The 23188-nt window shown below is 34.0% G+C and overlaps 1 protein-coding gene across 1 annotated transcript in view; it reads right to left on the reverse strand.

Moving 5' to 3' along the window:
• Window positions 1–6316: 6316 nt before the first annotated feature.
• ASZ1 (ankyrin repeat, SAM and basic leucine zipper domain containing 1) overlaps window positions 6317–23188 on the reverse strand; it is a 76054-nt gene continuing 59182 nt past the window's right edge. Inside the window, exons 7-13 of the mRNA XM_005899143.2 lie at window positions 21960–22084; window positions 20028–20103; window positions 18679–18735; window positions 17415–17524; window positions 11313–11418; window positions 10379–10492; window positions 6317–6475 (exon numbers count right to left, since the gene is read on the reverse strand). Coding sequence (XP_005899205.1) covers window positions 6323–6475; window positions 10379–10492; window positions 11313–11418; window positions 17415–17524; window positions 18679–18735; window positions 20028–20103; window positions 21960–22084 — 741 coding nt within the window. The 3' untranslated portion in view covers window positions 6317–6322. The remainder of the gene's footprint in view (window positions 6476–10378; window positions 10493–11312; window positions 11419–17414; window positions 17525–18678; window positions 18736–20027; window positions 20104–21959; window positions 22085–23188) is intronic.

Consider the following 23188-nt stretch of genomic DNA (forward strand, 5'->3'; position numbering starts at 1 on the left):
TTTTTAGGTGTTCTTAGAATTTTAAGCATCCTGTGCTACTAACCTGGAGGGAGGTAAAGCTTACATGAAAGTATTTAGCTAATGTTTTTGGCTTAAAAAAATTCTTTCATACTATTCTGGGCCAAGCACTATGTTAAAGGACCCTAGAAATACCCTAGAAATACCAGTGTAGGAGTTTCACTGCCAGGATAGAAGTGTAAAGAACAGCATGGACATACTCTTCAAGGAAGCAAAGCTAGAGAAAGCTATAAACACACAACTTTACTAAAAATCCTTGCAAAGAGTCCTAAGGGCTCAGAACAAATGAAAAAAATATTTATTCAAAGAAACCTACACCAACTCAGTTTGTGGTCAACAAGATGGGGCTCCCTCTCCCCTCAGCTCCCAAGTAAGGGTTACCATATCTCATCTCATCTAAAGGGCAATCCTCCAGCTTTTCTAAGGCCGTCTGACTCTAAGCTTAAGTGGCTAAATTCTGATGAGTGTGGCTGAAAGGCAGAGGGTTCTCTCCTTTCATTGAGCTCATGGGATGAGGGCTTTACCCCAGGAATGGCAAGGCCAGACACTAAGGCCCCATCTTCCTTATGCCAGCTCACTCACAGGACTGGAAGAACACAACTGTAAGAAACAAACCCAAAAGACCAGAGGCTACTGCCCCACCCAGCACTCAGAGGAGTGGCTCAGAGATTTTGTCCAGGGAAAGAAGCAGTCCATAAGAAAGGAGAGAGTTTCATTCTTCTCCCCAAAGGAACTGACTTCATTTGAAAGAGAATGTGGAGAAAATCAAGCCCAATGGCACTCTTGAAGAAAACATTTCCTCTTAATTAGGAGCAACAAGCTAAATTGTAGGCCAACTAGTTGACCAGAGAAGCAGGGAGAGACAGCTGAGAGGGACTGTCCCTTGGTCAGAATATGCCTCAAAAGATGGCCTCAAAAACTATCCCATCCAAATTTAATTCTATCAGATTGCTGAGTAATGCATGCTCCAGGGCCATGTCAAAAAAAGATCAAGCAATCAACCAGTAATTGGTGGAACCTAAGGGCTCGGTGTCCTGGCAGAGGGCATGACAACCCACTCCAGTATTCTTGCCTGGAAAATCATCATGGACAGAGGAGCCTGGAGGGTTATAGTCCATGGGGTTACACGACTGAGCGACTCGGCACAGCACAGCAAAGCATGGGCTGGGTGTAATACCAAATGAGGCAGCCAGCCTATTAAGAGATATTAGAAAAAGAGACAGTCAGAAAAAGAGAAAGAGACTGCAGGTTTAGCCCTGCTAAAACCACTGCCATACCAGGGTGAGTGTGTACATGCCTAAGACTGCACTCTCTGAAAAGTGACATCAGGGGCTCCACACTTTGGGGGAAGCAGGTTTCAGTAAAATAGACCAGCCAAGTCACTAAACAAATAAAAAAGCAAAGAGCAACAACAGCAGTTCCTTGTGGGGGGAGAGAAAGGAATCCCTTTCCACAATAGCCAGTTTTTAACAAAAAATTATGAGACTTACAAAGAAATGGGCAAGTGTGACCCATACATAGGAAAAAAGAGTAGGCAACAGAGACTGTGAGAGGGGCCAGATGTTATTTTTAATAAATACTTTCAAAGATGCCATTATGCTGCTGCTGCTGCTAAGTCGCTTCAGTCGTGTCCGACTCTGTGCGACTCCATGGACTGCAGACCATCAGGCTCCACCGTCCCTGGGATTCTCCAGGCAGGAACACTGGAGTGGGTTGCCATTTCCTTCTCCAATGCATGAAAGTCAAAAGTGAAAGTGAAGTCGCTCAGTTGTATCCCACTCTTAGCGACCCCATGGACTGCAGCCTACCAGGCTCCTCCGTCCATTGGATTTTCCAGGCAAGAGTACTGGAGTGGGGTGCCATTGCCTTCTCTGAGATGCCACTATAAATATGTTTAAAGAACTCAAGAAGGTATGAAGAAAATGTTTCATCATAGAGAATGTCAATAAAGAGGCAGAAATCATAAAAAAAGAACCAAACGGAAATTATGAAATTAAAAAGCACAATAATTGCAATAAAAAATTATAGTAACTAAACAGTCAACTTGAACTAGAAAAAAGAATCAGTGAAGATAAATGGATGAACATTATGCAACCTGAAGAAGAGACAGAAAAAAGAATGAAGAAAAACAGAAAAAAATGTTGGATACTTTTGGATCCACCAATACAGGTGTAATGGGAATACCAGAAACTGAGAAGAAAAAGAAATAGAAAAAACATTCAAAGAAATCATGGCTGAAAATTTCCCAAATTTGATGAAAAACATTACACATCAAAGAAGCTCAATGAACTTCCCCCAAGTAGTATAAATACAGAAACTCAAACACATACATATCATAGTAAGAATGCTAAAAGACAAAGAGGAAATCTTGAAAACTTGTACAAGGAAGCCCCCAAAGTTCAAAAGCTGACTTATCATTTAAAAAAACCATGAAAACTAGAAAGCAGTGAGACAGCATATTCAAAATTCTAAAAGAAAAAAATCCCTGTCAGCCTAGAATCTTATATCTAGAAAAACTTTCTTTTAAAAATAAAGGCAAAACAAAGACTACCAAGTAGACAAAACTTAAAAGAGAATTGCTAGCAATCCACCTTATAAGAAATACTAAAGTTTTTCAGAGTGGAAACAAGTAAACCCAAATGGGAATATAAAGATTTAAGAAAAAACAAAAAGCAGTAGTAAAGATAATTATATGATTATAAAAAACAATATCTTTCTTCTCCTTTCTTTTTAAAAAGCAGTTATTTGAAGAAATATATACATAACAGTACCACTGGGTTTGTAACTTATAGAAATGTATTGTATTTGAAAATAACAGCACAAAGTGGGTAGGTGCAAAGAGTTGTACTGGAGTAAGGATTCCAACACCAGATGGTAACTTGAATCCATAGGAACAAATGAAGAGGACCAGAAATAAGAAAGTTAATGACACATTCTATAAGCTTGATGGTCATCTTCTCTGTTTCTTTAATAGACACAGAATTACATAAAGCAATAATTAAACACTGTATTGTTAGGTTTATAATATAAATATAGATGTAATATGCATAACAATAACAGTATAAAGATGGAAGACAATGAAATAGAGCTCTACAGGAATGTTTCCATATCTCACTGAAATTGCTGCTACTGCTAAGTCACTTCAGTCCTGTCCGACTCTGTGCGACCCCATAGACGGCAGCGCACCAGGCTCCCCCGTCCCTGGGATTTTCCAGGCAAGAACACTGGAGTGGGTTGCCAAGTTAGTGTAAATCAGAAGCAGATTCTTGTAGGTTAAAATATACATGGTAAGCCCTAGAGAAACTGAAAAAATAACTCAAAAATGTGAAAAATCATTAGATTTTTTAATATGAGACATATAAAAATTAAAATGACAGATATTTATAATATTCTAATAATAAACTAGTAACACTGAATGTGAGTATATTAAATAATTCAATCAAAAGACAGATTGTTAGACTGGATATTATTATTATTTTTAATTCATATTTGTAACTGTGTGACATTAGACCGAGGTTGGCAATCAATAGCTTGGCAATCGATAGCTTGGTGGGCTAACTCCAGGAAATCACCTGTATTTGTAAAGTTTTACTGTAGCACAGCCACATCTATTAATTTATGTGCTACAATGCGCTACAGTGCTGGTGTTAAAAAGCTGTGACATAGACCATATGGCCTGCAAAAGCTAAAATATTTAGTATCTGGTCCTTTACAAAAAGAGTTTGCTGACATAACTAAAGGAAACCCAGTGTGGAAGTTCTTCTTTAACTGATTCTGTTTCCCAGGACATTAAGAAGCAAGGCCATTATTTAAGAATGAGATCAAGAGAAAGAGGTCTTAGAAGTTTGAGAAGTAAAAAGGTTAGTGAATATACCAGGGACATGGAATAGAACTGGTGGAGGGCGCTAGGCATGGCACTGGAGGAGAGTGGCAAGTAAGCATACTTTTTGTGTGTGTGAAAGATACCTGCATTCTAACCAGTGCTTATAATGAATTATCTGAGCTTCAAAGTTGATTCCAAAGGTACAGGAACATTTTTTGATCCCAACTAATCACCAATTAATAAAGTTTTACTACTTTCAAGTACATAAAATTAAAATTAGGTTTACACCACTTCTGTCTGTAGTTTTAAGGAGGTTCTCCACTGAGTTTGTTCTATAAAAGGAAGACAAATGGTTTTTAATGAGCTATCTTATAAAAGAATGAATATTCCAGACGTTATACCCTGCCTCCCTCATAGTAAAGCACTGTAATTAAGTCAAATAATCAGAGTAAGAAGGGACTTACATGCTAGATAAAATAACTAATTTTAAACCAGGAGAAAAAGTTTATTTTACCCAGGAAGAAACAATTTAATTACAACAAATGCTGTCCTACTTATTCTCAGTCTATAATCTGAAAATTATACCGTATTTGTCAAGGGAATGAAAATACTCAGATAATGCAGATACAATGGACTTTACAGTACTTCTTTTCCCTGAATAGCTAATTATATTTGACATATACTGGGACAGATTATTATTACCACCGCTACTACTAAAACATCAATATTTTAAGGAATTGTGCAATATATCCTTTTTGAAAGCAAATATTTTATCAATTTGCATTTTCATAGTTTGTCTTACCATTTAAGAGATGCATACAGTTTGGTTTGGTTAGTGAAAAAATTTAGCAATCCGTTGAGCCAACTGATGGTCTTTAAAGATGAACTGAGGTGAAAGACTACCGTTAAGTAAACAATCAGGTAGTGTGTCACTTTCCTATTTTTTTTTTTTTAAAGGAAACTAAAACTAACATTTATTAAACACCTCTGTCTGCCTGAGCACTGGGCTAGTAGGGAAATACGATCTATGTTAAAAGAAGTACCTATTATCCTATCCATTCTCTACATTAGTTCTAACACTTGAAGCCTTAAATTTAAATGAGGGATATTAGAAAAAAATGTCTTGCTGTGGCACTTAGGTTAAAATGTCAGACACCAATTCCTTCCAAAACTGTATCGTTGAGTAATTCTCAGAAAAAAAGAACGACTCAAACCTTGCTGCTTTGGTGTAACCAAGAGCTACTAGAGCTACTAACAATATTCCTCATGCTGTTCTTCTTTTCCACAATTTTCTTCTTTGTGTGATGTTTACCTTCTAATAACTGTGTGTCAATTGCATCTAAATATGGTACTATTTAAATAAAGCGAGATTTAACTACTATGCTGCTGCTGCTGCTAAGTCACTTCAGTTGTGTCCAACTCTGTGCGACCCCGTATATGGCAGCCCACCAGGCTCCCCAGTCCCTGGGATTCTCCAGGCAAGAACACTGGAGTGGGTTGCCATTTCCTTCTCCAATGCATGAAAGTGAAAAGTGAAAGCGAAGTTTCTCAGTCGTGTCCAACTCTTTGCGACCCCATGTACTGTAGCCTACCAGGCTTCTCCGTCCATGGGATTTTCCAGGCAAGAGTACTGGAATGGGGTGCCATTGCCTTCTCCGAAGTCTACTATATTGCCTGCTAAATTAGGCCTGCCTTTTCTTCACTTTTATAATCTGAATATCATTATTTTGATTTTGAAAAAAAACTCATAAATCATGCATTACTTCTTTAGATTGGTATGAGAAATTATATGCCAAATGCCATTCACTTTCATACCATCCTCAACAATGTTACACGCAGTACATGTCATATGTTCCCAAAGTACACTACATAAAAAATTCTAATGTGCTTTGGGCTTTCCACACTATTCTAAATTTTCTGCTTTTTAAAATTTACATTTAAAATATTTTTCCTGTTTTTAATAAATGATTAAAAATTTTCACATTTTATCTATACTCTGCATTCTCTAAAATATTCTCAAATTAATAATTTCTACATAATGATATATAACTAAAAAAAACTAAATAAGTCCTTACTACATAGTAATGGAAAGGGAAGACACAGACTAAAAGAAAGCTACTGTTTATGAACACTTTACAAATTCTGTAGATTTACTGTGACAAATGAACATTCTTTTCTAAATGTCAAAGAATATTAGATAAAACTTTTATTTTGAATGTGATTTACATAGGATAGGATCAAACTTAAAAATCACTTATAATTTACTGCTTGATCAAAATTAACATAAAAATATAACAAATTATATTTTCAATTCAAACTGACAAACCACTTTTTAAAGAAAAGCATTCTGCTCTATACTATCATAATTCTTCCTACAGAGTACTGGCAAAGGTAGTTACAGTGTGTCACAAATAGTTAAAAGCAACATTTTTAGGTAATTTGAATAAGGAACACATACATTATTCAAAACAAACATTAGTGTTATTTTCTCTGAAAAGCTAGCTTGCAGATGAAAAGAAGAAACCCAAATCCACATACTGTAATAGCCGTCCTCTTCAAAATCCTACTATTCCATGTAGATACTTCTTCCATTAACGGTATATGAGTTGGATCATTTTCTCGTTCATTTTGTAACTAATGTTTAGTATGGAAAAAAGAAGAGTTAATGTACAGTATACTGAAAATAAAAATATCTTTGATTTAAAAAGTATCAAAATATACATGTTAATTCACTTGATTTAGATGTAACCTAAATGCAAGATTCCCATGGAAAATTTAAAGTCTTAAAAAATAGTTTTTCCTTCAACCAGGATCCGATTATACTAGATTATTAGTTTTATATTAAAAATAAAGGCTTCTACAGATGACTACGTTTTAAAATCAAGTTTTCATGTCAAGAGATAAAGTTCCTTTAATGTCAAAGTTTCTGTTTCTACCTTTAAGGAATGACAATCTTTTTTTTTCCTTCTGTATTAAATATCAACTGATTTCTTACCAAAAAAAAGCAAACCATTCTTATAGAATACCTACAATACATGAAATTCAACAAAAACTAGAAGATTCAATGCTAATGCTAGAAGTATAACCCTTTATTTAAATATAGTTGCAGGAACAAATGTTAACAAAAATTTCAGTGGTTCTTTTAGCATTTTCCAGCAATGAAATTACATGACTCAGTCAGTTTCTAAATCTCCATATTAGAACTTTCTTGGTAAAGAAGTCCCCTCAACTTTGTGTGTGTGTGTGTGGTGGTGGTGGCGGGGGTGGGGGTCCAGGGCGGTGTGGAGAAGATAGTTTAGTTGTTGGGGGAGAGGCAGAAGAGGGAGAACAAGCAGAAACCAGAAGATCCTTGAAAGATAAAAAGAATCAGGCACATTTATAGAGTGATATTTACTGGAAACATCCTGTGCTGGAGTGGTGACATAAATACTTTGAACCTTAGAAAAAATAACTACTTCTCAAATCTACAGTGTAAATATTTAATTAAAGAACCCTGCAAAATTAATTTTAAATTTATAGTAGAAGATGGACTTCAATGCCAATCTCATTAATACTGTATTCTTGGTCTAGCTTCCAAATGGCTTCATTCAGCAACAGATTCCTTTTTGACACTGATGCTCCATTTACTGAATCCTGAGACAGTCATTCCTTTTATTAACCAATTACTTAGAATGACCCTTTCTGACAAGAGCCTGTCCGTGTGTTGGTTTGAAAGAGAATGATGTGGTGTGAGAGTCTGGCCTTGACCTCTCCCACCCTCTCTCTGTTACCTCCATATACTTATCTATGATAGCTCATATGTTTCTTTTTAAAAAAAAATCCTTTGTTATTATTGGTAAACTCTTAAAATATTGTAAGTTTAACAGGCATGATAGCATACTCCCAAACCTGGAAGTCCTCACAGTTTTTTTAAATAAAATCTTATTTTCGTGATTATTGCTTGTTTAAGACTAAAAAAACCCCAATGCACTAGCCTGCTGCAGAATTAATACTTTCCTGCCCAAAGAATTATATCTATTGTTATTATGAACCAATAAATATGTTTTCAAGGCTAATCCTTATATAGAAATGTATAGATTCAAGGTAGAAAAGACCAAAGAAAAAAGACCTTCCACTTAGATAAAAAAAGCTGAAAATTTTCTCTATAGGTATACATTATTAAAATAAATATTATTGTACCTGACTCAATTGTTTGTGTTTTAGAATCAGTTACACTTGAAAGCAGTACCTTTTTCATCCCTTCAGGAAAAATCTGATCTCTCTCTCTAATTTCATTTTACTCCTCTATCTACTCTCCCTCCAAATGTTTTTGTTCATCTTGGAGAAATCAAATAATTACCAATCCTGAGACAAAGATGTCTTAGGGAATATCTTACACTAAACATGAAAAGTTGATGCTTTGCAGAAAGTTTTACATAAATCCTTCCAAACTTCCCTTGGACCCCAGGAAAAACACCATGCTAATAAGTAAAATCAATACCATTTCCCTTCAATTTTTCTGGATGATGGATATAGTAAACATGAATGGTGCTATAATTTTCATGTTGTAATCAAGTTCAGAAAGTATAAAATCATATTTTTGCATGAGAAGGTTTATTTGGGGAGTGGAGTGGATTAAAGAAACACAAAAGTAGAAGCAGAGAGCATAGTTAGAAAAGTAATGTGTAGCACAGTTGCCTGACATACAACAGGCACTCAAGTTTGTTGAATGAGTAAATGTCAGAGATAGCACAACTTCTAAGATGACTTTTTCTGGGAAGGAGTTATTGTCTACAAAAACTTTGAACTATATTGTTCATTTGCCCTATTTTACATGTTTTTATTCTCCTATAATTTTGCAGAATTTGCTTCAATTTTCTGCTCAGTTTTTAACAAGACTCCTTTTGTCTGAACATATGTTAATAGCTGCTGCTGCTGCTGCTAAGTCGCTTCAGTCGTGTCCAACTCTGTGCGACCCCATAGATGGCAGCCCACCAGGCTCCCCTGTCCCTGGGATTCTCCAGGCAAGAACACTGGAGTGGGTTGCCATTTCCTTCTCCAATGCATGAAAGGGAAAAATGAAAGTGAAGTCACTCAGTCGTGTCCGACTCTTAGTGACTCCATGGACTGTAGCCCACCAGGCTCCTCCATCCATGGGATTTTCCAGGCAAGAGTACTGGAGTGGGGTGCCATTGCCTTCTCCGATGTTAACAGCTAGAATGACAAATTATCTGGAATATGTATAAAGTTATTTTGAGGAAAATAACCTTTTTGATAAAATATTAATGAGAATATTAAACGATTATGGGATGAAACTATGAAAATTTAATGCATAATCTGATGTTCATATCAGATATTTCACAAAAACTTTTTAGATACCAAATATATTTATTAGACTTGGAGAACTCAAAGTGAGTTCTTTAGTAAAGTTAAAGTGTTTTCCTTTATTGTCTACCTTCAACAGAGTTCTCTATTTTACCAGCTTAGATTTTGATATACTCAGTTTTCTTAAGTGGGAGAAAAATCACCTGTCCTTAAACCAAGATACATACTTCTATATGAGTACAGAAACAAGAACCAAAAAAAGCCTATACTCTTAAAAAGTTAAATTTAAAAGATACTGGGTTGGCAAAAAAATCCGTGTGGGTTTTTCAGTTACATCATATGGAAAAACCTTGAACGAGTTTTTTGGCCAACCCAATATTATACAAAGTCTAGAAAATAGAAGGAATATTTCATCTACAATCCTACCTCATTAACAGAGCTAATAAACCTTTAATTTTTGGTAATTTTCAATATTTACACATAAATAAAAATTAGAAATACAACATTTTGTCTTTAACAAGTTGATATTTGCTTTTCATTATATTTTTCAACTGGCTGCATACCATTATGACAAATGGCCATACCATAATTTATTAAATCATTTTCCTAGTATACTATACTTCCAGTACGAACAATTTTGGAATCATTCGACTAGTATTATTGAAAAATAAAAACGTTTTTAGAGTCCTTGCTACATCCTGCTAAACTGTGCTTGAAAGTTGTTTTAACATCAGTCTTACATGAAAATATTAGTTTGGTGAACTATAACCAGTAATGAGTAGGGTAATACATTCCCGGCTAATTTATAGGATGAAAATGATGTATCATTATTCTTTCAGTATGCATTTCATTAATGACCAACAAAGTGTCTTTCCTAGGTAAATTTCTTTCTTTAGAAATGGTCCTTTTCCCATCTGTCTAGTGAGAACTTAAGTTGCTGTTGTCAGAATTGCTTCATTGTCTAACGTGTGCTTAGTCGCTCAGTGGTGTCTGACTCTTTGCAACCCCATGGACAGTAGCCTGCCAGGCTCCTCTGTCCATGGGGATTCTCCAGGAAAGAATACTGGAGTGGGTTGCCATGCTCTCCTCCAAGGGATCTTCCCAACCCAGGGATCAAACCCAGGTCTCCCGCACTGTAAGCATTCTTTACCATCTGAGCCATCAGGGAAGCCCTCATTGTCTAACATACTGTGCTGTAAATAATTTTTCCCCTTTTAAATTTTAAATAGATACCTTCTGAATTAAGTCTTTTAGCTTGCAGACCTCTTCACTCAAATCTTCAACATTACTAACCAGTTCTTCACAAACTGAAGTAAAATTCCGGGGAGAAGCCCATTCTAGTACTATCTGTTAATATTTTCAAAAGTTACATTTTAAACAATGGGAAACAACTTTTCACAACTTTGTATCCACAAAAGTTATACAATACTATGAAACATTAAATTACATAACTGAAAAGCATTTTTTTTTATCATGGTAAATCCTGACACCAAAAGAACTGAGTAATTTTATACAAATAATTCAATCAGTTTCCTGAATGCATTTATTAAATACATGTACATGTAACTATGGAAACTAATATTAGTAATAATATTTATGGTGAATAAATAAAGTCATGAAGGTTTGAATAATGACATGATTTCCATATCAGTGTTATACAAAAATCATTGGAAAACAAATGCATTAAATATTTTTCACTACATACAAACAGCTAAAACTAAATCACATGAAAAAAAACAAAACAAGTTTGCTTTAACAGGTCACTTACACTTTCTCTATTTAAAATTTCTTTCATTAAAAAATCCTTATATTGATATGATTTTTAATAATACTCAACACACTGTTTTATTTCAACTTTCACTTGGGTCTCCTGTCACTTTATATTTTAAACAATTAAATTCCTTTTAAAAACAAATGGTGAGTTTAGTACACAAATCAGTTTACTTTTTGGTCTGACTCATTTCTTTTCTTGAGGGCTGGAACATTAGTTTTTCAATTATTTCATATAAAAAGAAGTAATATTAAATAAATTGACTTATTTAGCTCTTGTATGATTTTGTAGAAGATACAGTTTTACTAGATCATTATTATTTACTGAATTATCATTAACTTATCTGTAGTTATTTGCATTTATACGTTTCTTCACTTAATAATTTTTGTAGAATACCTTGTGAGAATTTACAGGCAACTCGGTAATAATGTTCTGTACAGCTGTTATTAAGTGGCCACACTGTTTGTTTAATTTCAGAAGAAAGTTGAGGAACTCATCACCACTAAAGATAGGAAATAAACAAATAGGAATCACTGATATGAACAATTTACTCCATTTTACTTAGCTAGTTATTCACTGTTGAGTCATAACATTTATTATATTCTTTAAAAAGTATCTGTAGAATAGTAAATTTGTATTAGCATATGAAATAAGACATTAAGCATACAAAGAAAACCAAGTGTCCAATCTTGAAGATCTCAAAGTTCAGGATGAGAGGCAGACCTACTATTATAACCTAATTATTCACAGGGACATATGAAGAAGGAACATAAAAGTCCCAGTATTTGAGTGTCTATTATGTGAAGGCACTGCATTTGATTTTACATTTATTATTTTTTAAATTCCTTCCAACAGCTCCTGTAAGGTATATGTTATTAACAGTAGTTTACAGTTGAGATATCTAAAATTCAAGAGATAATGAACCTAGCATAAGTTGGAATGAGGCATCTTCCCTGGTGGCTCAATGGTAAAGAATCCTCCTGGCAATGCAGGAGACATAGGATACGTGGAGTCTGATCCTTGGGTCAGGAAGATCAGATCCCTTGGAGAAGGAAATGGTAACCCACTCCAATACTCTTGCCTGAGAAATCCTGTGTACACAGGAGACCAGAGGGCTACAGTCTGCAGGGCTGCAACAACAACATAACTGGGAATAGGGATTTAGTAACATTTCAGAGAGTTCATACTTGAACTGAGTCTGGAGCTGAAAAATAAGCTTGTCAAGTACATAGGAAGAGAAGAGATTCTGGATGGAGAGAATAGCAGGTGTGGAACTATGGGGTTAGGAAGTCTCCGAAGTATAACTAAAGCACAATCATGTGAAAGTCGTAAAAAAAGAGGTTATATGGGATCATTTATTTAAGGAACTTTTGTGACATGCTAAGGAATGGAATATTATTTTCTGGATAATGTACAGTTACTAAGGGACTTTAAACAAGGAAGTAGAAAATCAGACTTTTGCATGAGAGTTTATTTGGGGTATAGTGTGGATTAAAAGGAAAACAAAAGTGGAAGTATAGAGAATAATTAGGAGATAGTTTAAGAAATGTTCAGGAGAATAAACCGAAAAACTTGGTGATGGACCGCATGTAAAAGGAAAGGAACGGTCTAGGGTGATTCTAACTTCCTTGGTTTCAGTGGAAAATGGCACTACCAAGCAGGGAAGTGAATTTGGGGGTGGGTAGTAAAGAAATAAGTGGGGTAAAGAGGAAACAATATAGCATAGTAATTAAGAATATAGACTCTAGCATCAGGAAACCCTGAGTTTGAATACAGCTTCCATAGCTTTATGACCTCAGGCAAACCTAATCTTCAGCCAAATATTGCCATATCTCTAGAACTGAGATAACAGGACTGTCAGGAGGACTGAAAAGTGAAAGTCGCCCAGTAGTTCATGGAATTCTCCAGGCCAGAATACTGGAATGGGTCGTCTATCCCTTCTCCAGGGGATCTTCCCAATCCAGGAATTGCATTGCAGGTGGATTCTTTACTAGCTGACCACCAGGGAAGGAGGACTTAGGAGATACTATATGAAAAGCACATAGTATTTAATCTAGTACACAGATGGCATTCAAACAAACTTAATATTATGTTGATGATGGCAATGATATGAGTCATGTAGATGCAGTGATCAGTAAGTAGTAGAAAATGTCAGTCTTGTAGGTACTTATCCTGGGGTCCACAGACTGACTCATGAGGTTACAAAGAATTCAGGGATCTGGTGAACTTATATGGGGAAAAATTACATCTTTATTTTCACTAACCTCTAAAAGAATTTCAGTATTACCTTCAACAGTGAATATAGGCACAAACAACAGAAGTATTAGAAGTGTCTATAATTTGCTAACCAATGGAAATCAAAACAATGATCATGGAGAACGCCACCAAGAAAAAAGATACATATTGTGAAGAGGGGCGAATTGATAGGGGTGTAAAAAAAGCTATCAAAGTAAAAGTAGCCTGAGAAAAAGAAAATCAGGAGTAATTTCTATTATGAAAGGTAAAGAATGGAACAGATTCAAGATGAAGAGAAAAAGTCAAGCATGTTAAATCATCAGGATTAATCCACTAGTTCTGACAATAAAGAGACAATGATGACTAGATTAGTTTCAAAGACAGAAGCAAACTTATTGTGAAATCTACAAAGAAACTAACACAAGCTAATAGAAAGGATAATAGGTAACTCAAAAAGAAAAAATGAAAATTTAAATGGATAATAAACATGGAATTATAATAAAAATAAGACATTATGTTCCAGTGGAATGACAAAAATTAGGAAGATGATTAATATCAAGAGTTGATGAATCTGCAAGATGACCTTTCTGGAGTGTTACTTAGTGGTATCTATTATAATAAAAACTCACACAAATTCTAATACAATAGGACCACAGTTGAAATAAGCAAATACTATTATGAACAAAATTACATAGTCTTAATGAATGAAAGGCAAATATATACCTTTCTTGTGATGTATAATTTTCAGGGCTACTGAATATGGATAGGCAAGTTATAAAAAACACAACTTTTATGCCTCTTATCATCACTGTGTGAAATGGATGCCCAGCCCCCACCCTAGAACTGTACAACCTACATACCTTTACATGGAATGCCTGATAATTTTGAGCTTATTTAAAGAATTCCAGATAAGCAGATATGGCATAGGTATGGTAGACTATATTATTTGATCAAATTGTCATGTCTCTTTCTACTGAGCGAGATACTACTAGGCCTCTCTCTGCCAGAGAATTACATTTCATGTCCCAAAGACATGAGGCTTGGCCAATGACTTGCTTTGGCAAATAAAATATGACTGGAAGTGACTGTGTCATTTTTGAACAGATGCTCTAAGAGCCACTGACTGGCTCTGCCACCTCTCTTTTCCCTTTGCCACAAGAGTGGCATATCTGAGGTGGGGCTGTTTCTCCAGCCTATTGGCAGAATAATAAGGAAGAGATTCACTGCAGCTGATCCATGATATACATGGATCACATCATATTTCTGATCAAGAAATAAATTTTGTTACTGTAAGTCAATTTAGATTTAGAAGTTATTTGTTACTGCAGCACAAAAAGTATAAGTTGACTGAAACAATAGGCCACATTTAAAAATTCTGAAGTTAAGGATGTGAACAAAATATATAATTTATACATTTTGTTTTATATTTGGGTATAGTCGATTAACAAACAATGTTGTGATAGTTTCAGATGAACAGTGAAGGGAATCAGCCATACATAAAACTTGTATCCATTTTCTACCAAAATATAGATACTCCAAATGGAAGAACCATGTGCTCACTGTAGACTATCTGGAAAAATTAAAATAACCAATACTTTAATCACACAAATATAATGACTGGTATTATTTTCTTCCAGAATATTATAAGGGAACTAAGTATTTCTCATATGCATACATACAACTGGCATTATAACTCACACTCCATTTTATATTTGCCTTTTCTATTACTCTGAGTATTTTTCCATGACATTAAGTCTCAAAATAATTTAAGTGACAGAATAAAATAATTATATTGATGTAATGTAATCCAACCATCCACTTAAAGTTAAATATTTGGAGTTTCCAAGTTTAGAATAGTTATAAATCATAGATGTGAACAATGTATTTTTATGTGAAAATCTGCATCTATACAGTTTTTTTTTTGAAGGAGAAATCATTTTCTAAGCAGGCATAATTTTGAGATGCCTTTGATACATTCAAGTAGATATCAGGCTTGGAGAAAAGGTTTGGGCAGAAACTGCTGAAAATGTCAAGACATGGGTGAAACTTAGTTATTTCTGTTCAAAAAAATATCTCAAAGTAGTAATGAAATGGTATTTTTAAATTGCATTCTCTAATTCTGAAAACATACTAAGGCTAACTGTAGAAGAAAGTAAAAGTACTGTGCATGTGTACTCTTGTAACAGACTATAAAATTGAACACATAGAAGAAAAGTATTTTAAAACAAATCAGTAGCTAAATTGTTAAAGTTACATTACCAGAAGATTATAATCAATCAGTTCAACTTTTCCTGCTGTTAGTTTTCTTATGACTTGATGACTAATTTCTTCTTTAAAGAATGACTCTGAACAAATGGAAAGTAAAACCTTTTCCATAACAGCGTGTAAACAAAGTCTGTGATTTAATAACAAGGTCAAATTCCTGAAATATATGTCTGCTAGTTTTATTTTTTAAAAAATTTAGCAGTTGTAATATGTGAACCATTCAGGATTCTATACATTCTTTAAATCTATTAAGCCTCACAGTGAAAATTCATAGAGACAACTCTGACATCCTATAAATTATATTAAAATTTTAATTTCCAATTCAGTCATGTAGAACTTAGAATATCCCTTCAGAGAAGCAATACATTAAAAAAGTAAAGACAGTGAACAAAAAGATTCAAGGTTTTCTGATTTAAGTCATCATCACAACTGAAATCCTTCACAATGTACTTACATATTCAAGAGTTGTGGTTATTTTTAAACAGTGATGAGACATTATTTTGAATATAGATCATCTTGTTATAAGGAGGTATAGTTAGAGAAAGGGAAATAATTTTGCAGTAACATTTTTAAAGAAATCTGGATCATCTAATTTATTCACTAGAAGACTTCTCTGAATTCTAAAATGGTATGGAAACTTACTATTCCTGTGTTTAATTAATGTTTCTCATAGTTGCAATGTTAGTTTTAGGCAGGCTACACTAGTGCACTTTTATATTTTATAGCATATAACTTGGATGAACCTGATATATTAAAAAAAAAAAAAAAAGACAAACAAAAATGGAAAAATACTCCAGGTCCGATGCATGAGGCAGGGTGCTCAGGGCTGGTGCACTGGGATGACCCTGGGAGATGGAATGGGAAGGGAGGGGGGAGGGAGGGTCAGGATGGGGAACACATGTACACCCATGGCTAATTCATGTGAATGTATGGCAAAAACCACCATAATATTGTAAAGTAATTAGCCTCCAATTAAAATAAAAATTTTAAAAATGGAAAAATACTATATGACTACATTTAATTTATATAATGTTCATGATATAACATCTTTATAAAGATGGATAACAAATTATTGATTGCTTGTTTTAGGGATGGGGGAGAGGTGGGGAGTTATGAAGGGGTAGTATGAGGTAGCCTTGTGGTGATGGTATGTTAAGTATATTGATTGCAGCAGTGGTTATGTGAGGCTAGACACATGATAAAATGTAAAATTTGTAAATACATACACACATACAAATGAGCACAAGTATAACTAGTGAAATACAAATAAGCTATGTAAATTATATCAATGTCAGTTTTCTGGTTTTGTTAGTGTACTATAGTTAGGCAAGATATTAAGACCAGGTAAGAACAGGTGAAGAAGGGTGCATAGAACATTCCTATACTTCTCTGCAATTTCTTGTGAATCTATAATTAATTCAAATAAAAAGTTTAAAAAATCATTTAATATTGTGCAATATGTTAAAAAAAATCAAACTTATTTTCAAGATAATTTTAATTACTAATATTACTAATAATCAGTGCTTGACAAGTTTATAATATTAAAAAGGAACTTTATATATTGATAACATAATTTCATAAATCATTAAGGCTGAAAATAGAGCTGAGTTACATGAGAAACACATTTTTATTGCCATAAGCAAAAATATTACCTTTAAATTTTCAACTTGACACTTAAATGATTTAAAGAGAGTAGGAGCTATACCATGAAAACTGCAAGATCTTTTAAATAGCTTGTTTAACAAACTGCAATGAAAAAATAAAACAAAAATGTTTCTATGTGAATTAAGAAAATGCACTGTTTTGCTTCTTGGTATTGGTAAAACCTGCCTTGTAAAGTACTTTCTATCTCAGAACACAGTATACAGCAAAATGAACTACCCATATCTCTGGAAAAATGATGGTATCAAGTAAAATAACTCAGACATTATCAAAATTCAACTGAAAAGGAAAGGTGGTTCTAAACAGTATTAATGTAAACCAATAAGTTAACTTTACCTGATTTCCAACTTTGCGACTTCAGGTAATTCTCCAAATTTTATCTCTTCTACTTCCAGTTCTTTAAGGGCAGCCATAATTTTCTGCTGATCTCTACTGGTAATTCCATTCTAAGCAGAAATGATTTCAAGGTGCAGTAAGGTAGTCATGAAGAAGTGAAGTGAAAGTTGCTCAGTTGAGTCCGACTCTTTGCGACCCCATGGACTATACAGTCCATGGAATTCTCCAGGCCAGTATACTGGAGTGGGTAGCCTTTCCCTTCTCCAGGGGATCTTCCCAACTTAGGGATCAAACCCAGGTCTCCAGCATTGCAGGAGGAATCTTTAACCAGCTGAGCCACAAGGGAAGCCCCAAGGTAGTCATACTTGTATAAAATTTGAAATTACTGAACAAGATCTACCTGATTAATTCTCATCTTGAAAAAAAATGCATATTGAAAAAAATCATACTGAAAAATATACAAATTTGCTTGTAATTGGACTGACAAAGTTACATCATTAAAATATTTAGATACATAGTGACTACAATTTTTTACATTACATAACAATGTGATGGATTCTAAAACAAATGACTAGATTTTAATATACAATATAAACTTTCCAGAAAATCATACTAAAATAATTTTTCCTACTAAATATTATCAGTGATTAAGTGAGAATTAAGTCTTCCTTTTGCCTGTGTTCTACCTTTAGTATTAACTAAATTTCCTATGCTGGATCTTAGCTATGTAGTTGGTTTGATTTTCAGTGATGCTGAAGATTTCAAGTTTTCAATGTGTTCATACAGGGAGATCATTCCTTTTTATTATCCTATGTATTAAAGTATCTTTGATGTTTCCCACAGCTATTTTCAAATTGTTACTAATAATACTTGATGGCAAAATAACTGATCATTTGAGAACCTAGCAAAAGGCAATATTTGAACAATATATTTTTATGTCCCCATGTATTAAAAAATCACCTCTTATCTCTGAGTAATCTGTTTTATATAGTTTTATAAATCTATTTCATATTTAGAAACATAGCACCAGTTTTAGTTGAGATGTCTTAACTAATATGAAGGAAAAAAATACCAACTTTAAGTCTTCAAATATTGAGGCAAATTAATACTATAATAGAAAATTTTAGATATGGTTATCCATAAGCATATCTAATGAGGAACCTAGCAAAAGATAACTCACAGTCTACAGCTGTAAGATTTTTAAAATATAAAATGACAAGGATCCAAAATATTAATGTCTGGAGTTTTTGAAATTGATACTAACCTTTGCAAGCTCATCTTTCCTCATGGTCAAAAGATGTCTTAAAGTTATTTCCCTTTCCTGTAGGAAAGGAAAAAAAATGCCACCTTCAATATAAATGAAATAGTGGAAGGGGAAGTAGGCAAGTATACACATAAGTAAGTCAGGTATATGTTACCCTCCCAAACAACTTTCAACTTTCTAGAGGAGACAGCATATGCAGGTGTACAGCTATATTACTGGGTAGATAGTAGTAAGTGTAATAATATGTATAATGACCTAAAAAGCATACATACAGCTAGTTTTCCAGAGTAAAAAAACTGTTACAACTTTTACTTGCTTATATAAATAGCTCTATTTCTGAAAGAGATCAGCCCTGGGATTTCTTTGGAAGGAATGATGCTAAAGCTGAAACTCCAGTACTTTGGCCACCTCATGCGAAGAGCTGACTCACTGGAAAGGACTCTGGTGCTGGGAGGGATTGGGGGCAAGAGGAGAAGGGGACGACAGAGGATGAGATGGCTGGATGGCATCACTGACTCCACGGATGTGAGTCTCAGTGAACTCTGGGAGTTGATGATGGACAGGGAGGCCTGGCGTGCTGCGACTCATGGGGTCGCAAAGAGTCGGACACAACTGAGCGACTGATCTGATCTGATCTGATGTATTATAAGTAGTCTAAATTTATAATTGTATAAGATTTAACAATCAATAATTTAGTTTTATTAAATAATTCTCAAATAGGAAGTTTCAAGATGTACAATGAAACCCAATTCTAAACAATCAACCTAATCGAATGTGCATATTCCTAGGGAGAGCCTATCTAAAACAGTGCTTTACTGCTGCAGCATCAGCTAAATGGCTGAGAACTGTCATTGACGCAAACTCCATAACGCAGGCTTAAAATACCTCCAACAGTGCTTGTCATATGATCTACTTTAATATCTATGACACTCCTACACTAGGTATTACCATTCTTATGGGAAAAAAAGAGATTTAAGTAACACATTTCAGTTAATAATCATTAGAGCAAGAATCCCATACCAGGTTTGTTTGGTTTAAAATCCTGCTGCTCCTAATATTCTATACAGGAAGATCGGCAATTGCAAAAACACACTAAGGGCACAGATGTACATGGAGTTCTGCAAAGCTACGAGCAGTGGGTAAGAGCCTGATTCTAATTTCTGTAAATTTTTATAATACATTTTCAAAATGCTTTCAAGTTTAAAATGGGATGTACTATAAGTTATGGAGAAAAGTGCATCTGTCACTCTTTTATAAGCATGCTTATGAATTAATGTTATATTAATTTAATGTTATGTTAATAACTAAACATGCATACACAGTTCATTGTAGTTCATACAAAATCTTACCTTCAATAAATCTGTCATATGTTCAAGTCCAAGACCATGTAAAAATATTTCCAGATCTCCAAATGCTGTATATGAACTATACACAGTTATAGCAATGTCAATTTCAGAACAGACTATAAGTGTACAAATAATAAATATATATTTTAATGTACAAAAGAGAATAAGAATGATTGAGTCCATGTAGAATATACAGGTATACCTTGTTTTATTGTGTTTTACTTTATTGCTTTACTTGCAAACATTTGTTTTTTATAAACTGAAGGTTTGTGGCAACCCTGTCAATCAAGTCTATTAGTGCCATTTCTTCAATGGCATTTGCTCATTTTGTGTATCTGTGTCACACTTTGTAATACATGAAATGTTTCAAACTTTCTCATTATTATTATGTTTGTTATGGTGATCTTTGGTATTGCTATTACAGCTCGCTGAAGGCTCGGATGATGGTTACCATTTTTTAGAAATGAAGCATTTGAAATTAATACGTGTACATTGTTTTTGTGGGGCCCTGGTAGCTCAGATGGTAAAGAATCTGCCGGCAATGCAGGAAACCCGGGTTCAACCCCTGGGTCAGGGAATGGCTACCCACTCCAGTATTTCTATCTGGAGAATTCCATGGACCAAGGAGCCTAGCAGGCTACGGTCCACAGGGTCACAAAGAGTCAGACACCACTGAGTGACTAACACTTTCACTTTTTTCACATTGTTTTTGTAGACAGAGTGCTACTGCACACTTTAATAGACTATGTGCATGTGTGCTAAGTCGCTTCAGTCGTGTCCAACTCTTTGCAACCCTATGGACTGTAGCCTGCCAGGCTTCCCGTCCATGGAATTCTCCAGGCAAGAATACTAGAGTGGGCTGCCGTGCCATGCCCTCCCTTCCTCCAGGGCATCTTCCCAACCCAGGGACTGAACCCATATCTCTTAGATCTCCTGCATTGGGAGGTGGATTCTTTACCACTAGTGCCACCTGGGCTACAGTACAGTGTAAATATGACTTGTAAATCTGTGTAATTCACTTTATTATGATATTTGCTTTATTGTGGTAGTCTGGAACTGTACACCCATATCTCTGAAATATGCCTATATTTGCAAATTTGATCTATATTATACAAAGGAATAAGAAATGTTTCTTGAATGAAGATTTAAGTAAACAGAAAATGGTGATAGTAAAATGAAACTCATCTTCCCTAAGAAGGAAAATATTTGCCAGTATTTATACAATGAACCCTGAAACAACATGGTTTGGACTGTGCAGGTCCACTTATACATGGATCTTTTTCAATAGTAAATACTACAGTAGCATACAGTCATGGATGTGAATTCATGGATGTGGAAATGCAGATGTGGAGGAACCGTGAATACAGACTTTCCAAGGGGGATGGTCAGGATCCCCAACCCCTGTTGGGGATGTTCACGGGGAAACTATTCTTTATAAGAGCTCTGGACATGAAAATCTCTTTAATTTCAGGAAGTAAAAATTCACTAACAATTCACTAACAATTTTTAAATGTAGGTAAGTAGAGAATAATGTTGTGCCATGTATTGAACAACTGTGTTCGGGGAGGGGGGAAAAGTATTTTTATTTTTAGCTTATAAAATCAGAAATCTGCTGTAAAGAATTAGAAAGCAAAGTGCAATCTAGTTTGAACACTAACAAAACTATAACCTTAGAACCTTTTAGAAATAAACTGTATTGTTGATATTTTATTTAAAGTAAAAAATAATTCTCTTTACTGTTAATACATATATATATATAAAACTTTTCTAAAATTCTGGAGAACCAAACACTTAAAATTCATACATTTCTAAGCAGTATTTTAAAATACTTGTAAAAGTTTAAAATATTGTACATTTCAAATATCATCACTTTACTATAATAAAAACACACAATTTTTACTCATTTATAGGTATTGAACAAAAACATGCTGTTACCTAAATATGTGATCTTTTTCTTTATCAGAATCTGTTCTCAATAGTTTACAAATAGACTCTTCTTTAGTTAGCTGGTGAAGCCTTCCTTCCAAAGGATTTAAAGTCAAGGAAAGAAAATTGAAGATCTGAAAAAGTTATAATAACAATTAAAGCAAGATAGTAATTAATAATATTTTCAACAAAATATAAAACAAAACTAAAAATTCCATTTTGGTAAGTTAAGTCAGAAAGACTAAGTACTCAGGTAGTATTTTAAATACATTATTAAACAGAAAGAAAGTAAGAAGCATGACTAAGGTACATAAACCTCAACTGTACACCTTAAAGAGATGTGAAATTCCTTAGTTTTTGAAAACTTCTTAGTTCTAACTTTTTAGTAAGTTAAGGTTAAGTCACATAATCAGTCAAGATACAAAATCAAATCTCACTTCAGGAAACAATTTATGACTCAAAATAATCTTTGATATTCATAGATTTCTTACTATGTCAAATTCAGTATCATCCACCCTAAATTTAGTAATGCAGTATATTAATGAAAAGTTTTCAAATTTTGAAAGCTTAGGAGAAAAACTGTAAATTTCTTTTTAAAGTCTCACAGGGCTTCAGTGATTAGCACTTACACCAGAATAATATTGGAAATGTAGATATGATTATAAAATGATAGGCATGTTTATAGGCTGCTTTAAAATAGAGGAAGTTATTTTACATGCAATAAAAATGACATGGTCTGATTACTGTATGGTGGAAACTTTGGAATGTCATAAGCTTCTAAAATCAGAAACTCAGTTTTAGAAGATCTTGAACTATATAACTTAGATTTAGAGTTGTACTATATTTGATCCTTGCTTAGAAATTACAGACCTTTGGCTGAAAGCTTTCATATTTAGACCAAAAGTTTATATCAATAAAATTATTTAATGTATGGCAAATATTTACTATTGACTTTATTATCTGAATGACAGTAAATCATATACCCACATGTTATTACTTTACTATATACCTTGTCAAATGTATAGGAGTAAATGTAGTTCAAAGGATTTAATTTTTAAATTGTCTAATATGTGTTAATTAAAATTAAAAACAATAGTTTACATATGCAAATTTTGAAATTTTACTAGCCATGTCAATACACTAATTTTTGAAAATTAATTAATTTTTGAAAATCAGTTGGAAATGTTTAAATAGTCTGTTAACAATTTTATTTCTAGGGCCAGATAAGACTTTATTAT

Source organism: Bos mutus, chromosome 4 (assembly GCF_027580195.1).
Source record: "Bos mutus isolate GX-2022 chromosome 4, NWIPB_WYAK_1.1, whole genome shotgun sequence".
Classification (NCBI taxonomy): Eukaryota; Metazoa; Chordata; class Mammalia; order Artiodactyla; family Bovidae; genus Bos; species Bos mutus.